Raw genomic sequence first — 10,585 nt, 5'->3', positions numbered from 1 at the left:
TGTGCTTTGACAGTGTGCAGATAAAGTGCTCGGATGCCTGTAGTCACAACACACACAGTTTTATTGACACACTGTTACAATCACTGTAATAACACCACATGATTTTTTATGAAGTGAATGGTTTTCATTGATGTTCACACAGAGAAATCACCTGCAACACAAAAAGTTAAGGTTTCACATCTCAACATACTTGAATAAATGTGTATGTCCAAAAAAAGTGGCACATCAACAAATGTAGCAGAAGTTGTACAAAACTGGCATGCAGCAGTCATTTACCCTCTAAGGCTCGTCTCACATTCTTTAAGTGTTCCTGACATCAGGAAACAGTTAGTGTTTGAGTTAAACCAAAAAACACAACACAAAACCTGTCAAATAGTACACAAGACACAAGTAAGACACTCCACATGCACACACAGAGTGCTGTTTAGCAAACACAGGAAGTAAGACAGGAAGGGAAATATGTAGTAGCCTAACTGTTGTTTCTTAGAAAACACAGACTTAGTAAAACATCATTAGCACCATTATCATGTAAACAAGCCAGACCAGTTTATAGACGTATCCCTGTCCACGTTTCTGTCAGCACCAGTCCAGAGTCAGCTTCATATCAGTCCCACTGACTCAGTCTGGACTAACACTGGAGTTTCCACTCTGTTATGAAGCCTTCCACCATGATTCAACAAGAAGACAACAAACTAATGGTTGGTTAATCACAGCAAACATGATGAATCATTTATTTGTCCACAGCTCCATCACTGGAGTTCACTGCTCTCTACTTTAAAGTTAAGAGTTAAAGCACTGGAGTACTCGAGTTTCAAAATACTTATTATATTTTGCAAAATTATTAGGGCCGGGACTCGATTAAAAAAATTAATCTAATTAATTAGAGGCTTTGTGATTAATTAATCGCATTTTAATCACATATAAATATTTGACCTGAGAACAGTGAGAAGCATTTTTTTTCACATGAATTTTAGTATACCATTGAATGACTGAATACATAACAACAACAACAACAACAACGCAACAAAACATTGTTTTTTTTTCAAGGTGGTACTTAACCAAGACCAACAAACTAGGGATGCAAATTATCGATTAATTAATAGTCTTGACCACATATCAGCTGTTCAGCTGCAGCAGAGGAAACTCTGCTGTTCTCAGCTCCGCGACGAGCGGGTTTTTTTTTTGTCAATGAAGCTCCGGTAGCGACCGGCTAAACTACGGCAGGATACTTTAAACCAGCGCGGGTCCGGTGTGTCTATCAAAGCTTGGTCGCCGTGCTGAGGCACCGGGTCGGTTTGAGCTGCGTTCAGGCTACATTAAAACTCCTCAGGCAGCTCAGTGTCGGCGGCTTCTTAACTCATTACTCACTGGTTTCTGTGTGTTAGCGATGGTACAGGCTGAGGCCAGTATACAACAGTGTTGTTGTCTCTTTTCACCTCCTCTCTCCCTTGCAGTGATCAGTGTCGGCGGCTTGTTAGATGATTGTGCGATTAAAATGCGTTAATTTTACTGTAATTAATTAATCGTAATTAACGCGTAGTCCCGGCCCTAAAAAAATTATGCAAAAATACTTTATTTTCAACACAATGTTGTATGTATTCCATATTTATAGAACCTAATGACTCTTAAACAACCCACTGACTGAGAGTAAACCCTTTGTAGAATATGACACAAACACTGTAGAAATGTACATAACACAATTGAACTGGTCAACACTGCAAGCATCAAAAACTAAATGAGTATTTCCAAAGCTTCAAACACTTCAGATCAGACATGGGCTGTGTTCGAAATCACCCCCTATCACGGATGTAGTGCACTATATAGTGTGTTCGCCATTTTGTAGTGTTGTTCGAATTCTCCGCGATTAATTTCATCCACTATGTAGTGGATGACAAAACACCCACAATGCACCGCGAAATTGAGTGAACAAGCGATGTACACTACTTTCTACTCCCGTATCCCACAATGCAATGCGGTCCTGTTTTGCCAGAGAAGAAGAGGAAGCTAATTAGCATGTTAGCTACGATTTATTTAGGCAATTTACCAAAAAAAACTCCTCAGACGTATTTGCCTTTGCTCCGTTTGCCTCGCCCGAGGAGCAGGAGTTTGGCAGCAGCATCCGAACATTAACAGGCAGCATTAAATCAATCTAATTAAGAAACTGTAATAGAATATGTAGTAAATACGATCTGACGAGCTAAGCTAATAGCCACAGAGCTGTTAACAGCTCACGGTCGGGACACACAACTGTAGTTTACCAAACCAAACTTACGATATTTCAACAGTTTATTGTCCGAGTAACACAACCACACATAATCACATCCTCAAATGTTCCCGCAAGTGTCTGGTTTTTATTTTTATGTGTCCGGTTTGTTTCATTCATCCATGGTTTGTTTACATGATTCTCGGCGTGTCTGCTTCCGTCACAGCAACACCTGGCGCATCAGCTGACGCAACCACGTCCAGAAAATTACCGTCTAGTGTCCGAATTCTCCTCCCGTCATTCCCTACATCGTGTACATGATGTAGCTAGTCCACTAGATATCATACATGATGTAGTGGATAGGGAGTGAGTGTGTGAGTGGGTGATTTCGAACACAGCCATGGTCTCTGGGGGGTCATCCCTATGTTCCCACAGCCCTATGTTCCCTCAGCCCTATGTTCCCTCATTTCTAACTTTTGTCGTCACTGAAAATTAGGCCCTATGTTCCCTCAGCCCTATGTTCCCTCATTTCTAACTTTTGTTGTCACTGAAAATTAGGCCCTATTCCCACAGCCCTTTGGTCCCACCATTGGTTGGGTTTAGGCAATGAAGAAAGGAGTTGGTTAAGTTTAGTAAAAAGACCAGGTAGAGGCTAGACAGGCGGGAACATAGGGCTGAGGGAACATAGGGCTGAGGGAACATAGGCACGCTCCCGTCTCGGGTAGAGTAAAAGAATCATGTTTAAAAAAAAAAAAAAAGCTGAAGTACAGTTCTGGAATAAAGAACCTGTTCCTGTCGAGTTGTTCTGGACCAGAGCTCTGGAACTTTCACATCAAACTCATACATTCACTTTTCTCACAAGACTTGATATAAAAATAAATACTATAAGTATGTACATGCATTCAACATTAACAATATGACTGAATATCTAGCACGGTGCAGTCTCAGCTGCTGTGAGCTAAGACAGCTGGAGGTTCATGCTGGTAGAGTATTTAACCTGGTCCAACGTACAGTACATTCACCTCTGTGAGTTCAGCCCTGTGAAACTCTTCTACACAAAGTGAATGTTGGAAGGGAAACTAAAATGATGTGTTATTCATTTTATTACTGTTGTTTCCTCCGGGAACTGCATACTTTAGTTCTGTGTGACAATGACACATCAGTGTTACTAAGTGCTGCTGCTGGCTGGATGACTTTAAACAGCCAATGTTTTTATGGATTATCTGGTGCAAGGGCCACGTTTTCTCTGAACGTGTAAAACCAATCAACAATCTGACTTGTAGTTTCAGAGGAAACTGTCCAAACTGTCTCCTGTCAGAGTCTAACAAGGTGATTCCCTGAGTCCACCTAGATGACCCTGACATGTTTTTACTTAACAGCACTCGAGATGAAGACGTGAGCGAAGATGAGGAGATAAATGGGCATGTGGCTTGGTGGTCGTCCAGCTGTGCTGCTGAGAAGAGAAGTCATGGAGAAGATGGCGTCTGTTGTGTTCCATGGCACCGGTAAGTTACAGATGTTTCCCTCACAGCACGCTGTGCACACCTGGACAGCAGGAAAGACATGGGATTACATTTACATATAGGGGAGCGCCGGGTCGATTGATACACAGCGATTTCCTTGAAAGCCACACAAGCTTGAGCCGTCAGATTCCGTCACTACCTTCAGCACACAACACCTACCAATCCCGGGAAAGCTCGTGAAATGACGTCACTCCATTCAAAAGTTATTAGCGCGAACCGGTTTTCGACTACGGAAAGTAAAATCTTACGTGCGGTAGTTTTTTTGTGATCAAAAGTTGTATTGTGTGTTTCATGCAATAATAATATGACCCAACAACAGATGAATTCGTACATAAACAGGTCCTAATGTATACAATGTCACAGGTTGAAGTGTCAGTAGTCGCTGCAGGGACGATTGATACAGATGTTTCAAATGTCCCTCACGCCACCGTGCGAAATGGTGGTCACATTGCGTGATCAATATCTGTATAAATCACCAAATTAATAACTGTTTTGCAATGAACAACAACTGATTTGAATGAACAACATGTATTTTTAATAAACACCACATATTTTTAATGAACAAAACGTGTTTATGACATGAATCAACAGATATTCAGCAAAGTGAGGGGAAAATGCCGAGGGTAAAATGACAATATGTTCAACTGTGTATCCATAAACATGACTTATGACAGGGAAATAAGTCAATGAAATGAAAATGCAGTCGTCCAACAACTCGTACAGAAGAAGAAAGGTGAGTTTAATCGAAATGCAGATCTTGACAATTACGCACGGGACAAAAGTATTTGTTTGACCTATTTATATTGTGAGAAATTATGTGAAATTTTGGCAACGACAAGTACACTAGTATGTTGTCCGATATGCTTCATAAAAACGAGAGTAAGGTCAGTAGTTTCTGTTTAAAATATGCTGTTTCAACCGTCCCTCATAGGTGGGGCGTTTGAGACAAATGTCAACTTATGTTGACGGCGATGACGACCGGAGGGGAACCGTGTTTCGCTTTGATTCGTACCCGTGCAGGGAAGTTACATAGTGCAGTTTCAGCTGACGCGACCCCGCTCAGGCTGCAGCGGCAGCACCATTCATCCTATTAACCATTTTTCTACCATTGCAATGAGTCTGGAAACATTATTTTAAGGCCGAAAAACTCTGCAATGTTACTTTAACTTTCATAGTCAGTGACATGTGATGTTGAACTATAACTAATAACTACATTCTTTGTTCCCACCTTTTTTCCTTCATGGTCCCTGTCAGTGCATCCTGTGGACAGACAGTCCTCCAGAGACACACAGCGTTTGGTCACTGACACACTGTCTCCCTCCACATCCACTGTGTGGCGGCTGTAACAGTATTCAGCTTCTGCAACACACCATGATACAAGCACAAACAGCACCGCTCATTATCGCTGACTGTGTAGATGCTACATGAACTGATGAAGCCTCTTGGATGAGAGGTGAAACGGCTTCTTAGACAAATAACCAAGTCCAGTTGCTTTCGAGATACAGCTAAATGTGTTCACTAAAGAAAGCAACCTGTAATGATTTTTCATCAATGATGACTAAATTGATATTAGGGCAAAATATGACATAAATATTGATGAAGATTACATTTAAATTAAATTAAATTAAATAGAGGTTGGGGTTGAACATGTTCTCTGGTTTTTACAGGTTATAAACCCAGGTTTTCAATTCAGAAGAGAGTGTGTTAGAAGCGTACAGATGTTGGTCTGACATGGTCTTACCGTGAGGACAGTACACATCTGGAGCCCAGCGGTTGCACTCAAAGTTGTCTTTTGCATCTTCACAGGTGAAGCACTTGAAGGCACCAGGAAATGGAGTACCTGAGACAAGAACAAACCAAACCATTAAAAACCATCAACAACACTCAGTACATTTACATGACACTTGAAAAAAAAGATTACTGCCTTAATCCGACTATAACTGGACAACCAATGTGCATGTAATATCGGAGTTCTCCCAGATAATGCGATTGGAAACCGATTTTCTTCAGCATGCATACGCCTTACTGTAATTGGACTGAAACGGAAGGGCAGGTCTGGTCGGGTGCTGTAGTTGAGAATTTATGAAGCCTATTAAGTTGTTCACATATCTCAGGCAGACCATAATATATCTCTATATTGAGTACACAGTAACATAGCTCACAGTGTAGAACTCATGGATACCCACAGAAACAAATGAGAGGCTCTGATATGTCAAATTAAATAATCATTCTGGTTCAGCACTTTCTTTTCAGTTGTGGTCTAGAGCCTTATTATATGGCAGCCTATGCAGTATTATGGTCTACATTAACTGAACCACCAACACAACCTGTGTCCAACATGTGGAGTATCACTGCCTCAACATGTGAAATGAAATGTGTGGAGATCATGGGCACAGTAAGTCTTGTTATCTGGCTGAAGTGAACCTAACCCTGTCCAGGTAGGAGTCAGGTAGCACAAGTGAAATTCAACAAACTCAAATGTGGTGAAACCATAGACTGTAAAAAAAAATGGACGGAGACTTCCAGTCTGAAAAGTGAAGCCAACGCGGAAGTGACTTTACGTGCAATCCCAGCCGCATCCTGCAGGGGGTGGCTGCAGAAAGCCCTGGTTCCAATCCACTCCCATTCATTTTCAATCATGAAATACTCGCTCAATAATTTTTTTTCTCAACTGATAACGGTCTAAACAGCTAAAGTTTATCATCCTTAAATATGACCTGGTGGTCCTTCTGAAAAAAAATCTATAATTATTTAGATATTAGTCCTTCCTGGTTGGTATAACTGACCAATCACCTTCCAGCACGGAATATGATTGACAGCCTGATGACTGAGACGTCACAGGTCAGACACAGTGGATCAGACACCGAGGATTAACACTGGAGGGGACCTCCCGTCGTTTGCGTATTGTGTTCAGTCAGTTTTAATTTAATTTCTGATATTTTGTCGATATGTGTGGATGATAGACAGCACAGGTGCAGTGCTGGCAGTTAATTAATTTCACCCAAGTTTTCGTTTCACCTCGTCCGACGGTGCTAACAGACCCGGAGGGAGCCGATATCACGGTTCGGTGAGTATTTTTTTCTTTTTCTGAACGCATAAAATTATATTTAATTTGTTGTATATTCCAGAAGACCACTGATTACTTTCCCATGTTCTCATGTCTGTTCTGACCGGAGAACATGAGACTGTCACCGTCCAAGACAAGTTAATTTATAGTTAATGTGAATAATCGAGTCACACGGCTAACGTTAGCTCGCCGTTAGCTCCGTGTTAGCCATGCTAACCGTAGCTCGTCTCCGACTTTTACCGGACCGGGATAAATCCGGTTTAATATTTAACGACCACGGCGTCATGTTGGCAGAACAGTGATCGGTAGGATCGGTCTACAAGCTGCAAAGCCCCCAGGTTTATCCATCAACTTGCTATCTTGCTGGTGTCATACTGTACTGATAAATACAACATAGGTGGGGGCTTGTCATTTACTGCTGTAAATTCACACACAAATGTCTTTAATTGAAGCAGACAGTCATGCACCTGCCATGTTTTAATTTAAGTTCTTGTGTTTTACTGTGATTCTAAGGAGCCACAGTGAGAACTGAGTGACCGGTGCCAACAGAAGGAGGACATCATGTGAAGTTATGGAGCTGTGATGATGATGAAACCAGAAAACCTCTGATGAGGGAACAGACCAACTGTTTGTTTATTATTCCATGTTCACATTTGACCTCACACTTTTTAGGGTGACTAACTTAAAATTGACAGTGAAGATTTTGAAGCAGCTATTTTCATAGTCCAGTTAATACAAATGCTTTATTCAGTCGATGATTGTTATCATTGAAAATGTAATAATAAAGAAAGTTACTGTGATTAAATTGTAGTATTTCTTTTACATATTTACCATAACCTCATGGTCAATGTAATGTGACACTTTGGTGAATTATTGTTTTCAATATCATAGATTAGTTGACAAGAAACATCAGGAAAGCACAAGCTCTGATATTCATCTCTAGATGCTTTATTATTTCAAGGAACAAGATTAAACATTTGTATTTTTCTTGTGTGTAGTGGAAGCATACATAGAAATAGTCCTGGAAAGTTTTTTCCTTAATTTATTATTGATTACAGCAGTGTGTCGTGGTGTTAATGTTACTGTAAAGATCTGGCCCATTAAAAATCTGTAAAGCAAATCTTAGTAAATAAATTAATTTCATGTTTAAACTGCACTAGTAATTTCAGCATTTCACAGCACTGAAAACGTTTTATAAGCTGTGGATGATGTAAAGGTGAGCCATACTGTCAAAAGACAAGCTTGTATTGTATTAGCTGAATTTCCAGTACATCTACATGTTGGTAACCTGCAAAAAATATGTGCATATATATATAATAGGAATGTAAAATAATAGCTAATAGCTGGGTGAATGCTGTAACGTGGTCGACAGGTCGGAGCTCCAGCAGCCGATCATCGGTGATACAGGTGAGGTAACATCAAGTCCAGGAGCCGTAACCCACCAGTTTCAGTCCATGACAGTTTAATGTGTTGCAGCTTTACAGTTTGAGACAGAAACTAGTCTCTGGGTTCTGTAAAACAATTTAAAACAATATCAAAATACGTTTCACAGCTTTACATTAGCGTATTAATGCTAACATCGGCTACAATAACGTGACACATTACTCCTCATGGGATCTATGTAGGCTAGTTCAAACATGGACATGTATTTAATAAGCTTCTGAGGTTACTTTCACCGTTAAATATAAAGTTTACCTCGAGTTGTAGATGCTAACGGTGCTAGCAGCGTAGCCGCTCGGCAGTTAGCCAGTGTTGCTGGGTAAAGCCTCGGAGCAGCCTCGGAGACACGGGTCCGACCCGCCCCTCGACCAGCTCCGCCCCCTCGTCCAAATATGGTTTCTTCTGGCTCCAAAAATCAAAAATGGCGGCGCCCTGAAAGCCAATCTCCGGGCTTCACAAACGGCCCTTCACAAACCAATGGGTGACGTCACGGAGGGTTGCCACTTGGGTGAAACATTAATATTATGTAATTAGAATTTAAAAAAACAAAACAAAAAACAGTTTAACATTTTGTTAAATTTGATTCCTTAATCTATATGAAAGCCATACTTAGGAGTACGCAGTGATTTTCCACTAGTGTGCCGTGAGAGTCAGTCACGTGTGCCGTGAAAAATGATCAAATTTAACTTAATTGAGCCAAACTAGGGATGCACATTTTCAGACCGATAACCAACGCTTGTAAGCGTTTATAACCGTTAACGGATGAGATTCAACACTCTATCGAGTGCTGTGACTAGGTTTGGCTTTGTTGAGCATCTGTCTGCAATAGTGCCTGTCTGGCAGAGTTGGCTAATAAAATAGGACTCTTTTATGTCAATGGGTGTAGTAGTGGCAGAAGCCTGCACAATGTCCATACTGAGTCAGAATAAACTAACTTCACTGTAAGAGACAATATTTGTATTATATTTACTGTATTAGGCAGCACTGTGCCATTTTGTAACATTTTTAGTTTGTGGTGTGCCGCGGGATTTTTTTTTAATGAACAAAATGTGCCGTGGCTCAAAATATTATTATTATTATATAAACAATTAATTAACAAATGTAAAACTATTCTTTAGCCAGCTCTGGCTCTGTGGACACTGGTGTGTGTGAGGTGAGCGGAGACAGACAGAGACAGACACGGTGCAGGACACTGACTGGACGGATGGAGGGATACGATGTCTTGTTTAGTGAAGTCTCTGGTGTTGGTGATCTTCAGAAGATCCATGACGACGGTCAGCAGCAGCACCCAGGCCGCTGCAGACCAGGGCTCCATGGCTGCGTCCTGGTTTCACACATGCAGCTCCCTGATTGGTGCAGATCAACCACACACCTGTAACAGAGGGAGATCTATAGGTAAATGATATTGAAATACTGGCGATGAAAACTAGCTTTTTTAGCTAACTTGGGTGCATTTACATTTGTTTTTTTACAATGTTTTATTAATGTACATTGTCCCAATTAAACTGAAACTGAAAATAAAACACTGTCATTTATTTTTAAACCAGCTTGTAGTCAGGTGCAAATATGACTTGACCCTAAAAAAATTCTAACAAAAGGTTTCTCTCTTGTATGTTTAAATATGTAAATTAGGCAATATCTCATTAAATATGCGCTAATTTGCATATCCGAAATCTGAACAATGGATAAAAGCCACTTTCAAAATTCTTGTTTTATTTTGTTGACATACTAGAGTCAGAAGTTTTTACAGAGGGGATTTTGGATATCTCTGTCACCAGCCCTAAAAATTCAAGTTGGTCGTGTTTTTAGGAGTAAAATGTTGTATAAATCAGGCTATGAATGATATATCAACAATCCCCTCTGTAAAAACCTTCAGAATATAGAAAGGGATCAAACTGGAAGGTTTGGTGTCTGTAGGTGCTGCTGAAGTGGAGATTTCGGGCTCTTATACAACATTTTACTCCTAAAAACACGACCAACTTTTTAGGGCTGCTAGTATTTTCTCATTTACAGAGTGATAAAGAGAGATATCCAAAATCCCCTCTGTAAAAACTTCTGACTCTAGTATGTCAACAAAATAAAACAAGAATTTTGAAAGTGGCTTTTATCCATTGTTCAGATTTCGGATATGCAAATTAGCGCATATATTGCCTAATTTACATATTTAAACATACAATTTGACAAAACTTGTAATACAAAAAATATTTGTCTTAATGTAAGTGATAAACTTGGGAAGTTTCATGGTGATATCTGTTAGTTAAAAATTTTACCCTATTCACCTCTGGTGTCTCCCCAGGCTTCCTATCCATCTTGGACGCCATCTTGAAAATAACACCTTTCTAGTGGTCAAAT

General features: G+C 40.3%; 1 protein-coding gene across 1 annotated transcript in view; it reads right to left on the bottom strand.

Annotated features, from left to right (window-relative positions):
- Nucleotides 1-3,204: 3,204 nt before the first annotated feature.
- Nucleotides 3,205-10,585, bottom strand: part of lypd6 (LY6/PLAUR domain containing 6) — a 64,834-nt gene continuing 57,453 nt past the window's right edge. Inside the window, exons 2-5 of the mRNA XM_085765775.1 lie at nt 9,431-9,605; nt 5,468-5,566; nt 4,955-5,085; nt 3,205-3,748 (exon numbers count right to left, since the gene is read on the bottom strand). Coding sequence (XP_085621901.1) covers nt 3,572-3,748; nt 4,955-5,085; nt 5,468-5,566; nt 9,431-9,548 — 525 coding nt within the window. The 5' untranslated portion in view covers nt 9,549-9,605 and the 3' untranslated portion in view covers nt 3,205-3,571. The remainder of the gene's footprint in view (nt 3,749-4,954; nt 5,086-5,467; nt 5,567-9,430; nt 9,606-10,585) is intronic.

This window comes from Trachurus japonicus, chromosome 21, assembly GCF_045865225.1.
Source record: "Trachurus japonicus isolate A0001 chromosome 21, Traja_1.0".
Taxonomy (NCBI): domain Eukaryota; kingdom Metazoa; phylum Chordata; class Actinopteri; order Carangiformes; family Carangidae; genus Trachurus; species Trachurus japonicus.
The sequence above is the reverse complement of the archived record's forward strand: the minus strand, read 5'-3'. Positions and strand labels throughout refer to the sequence as shown.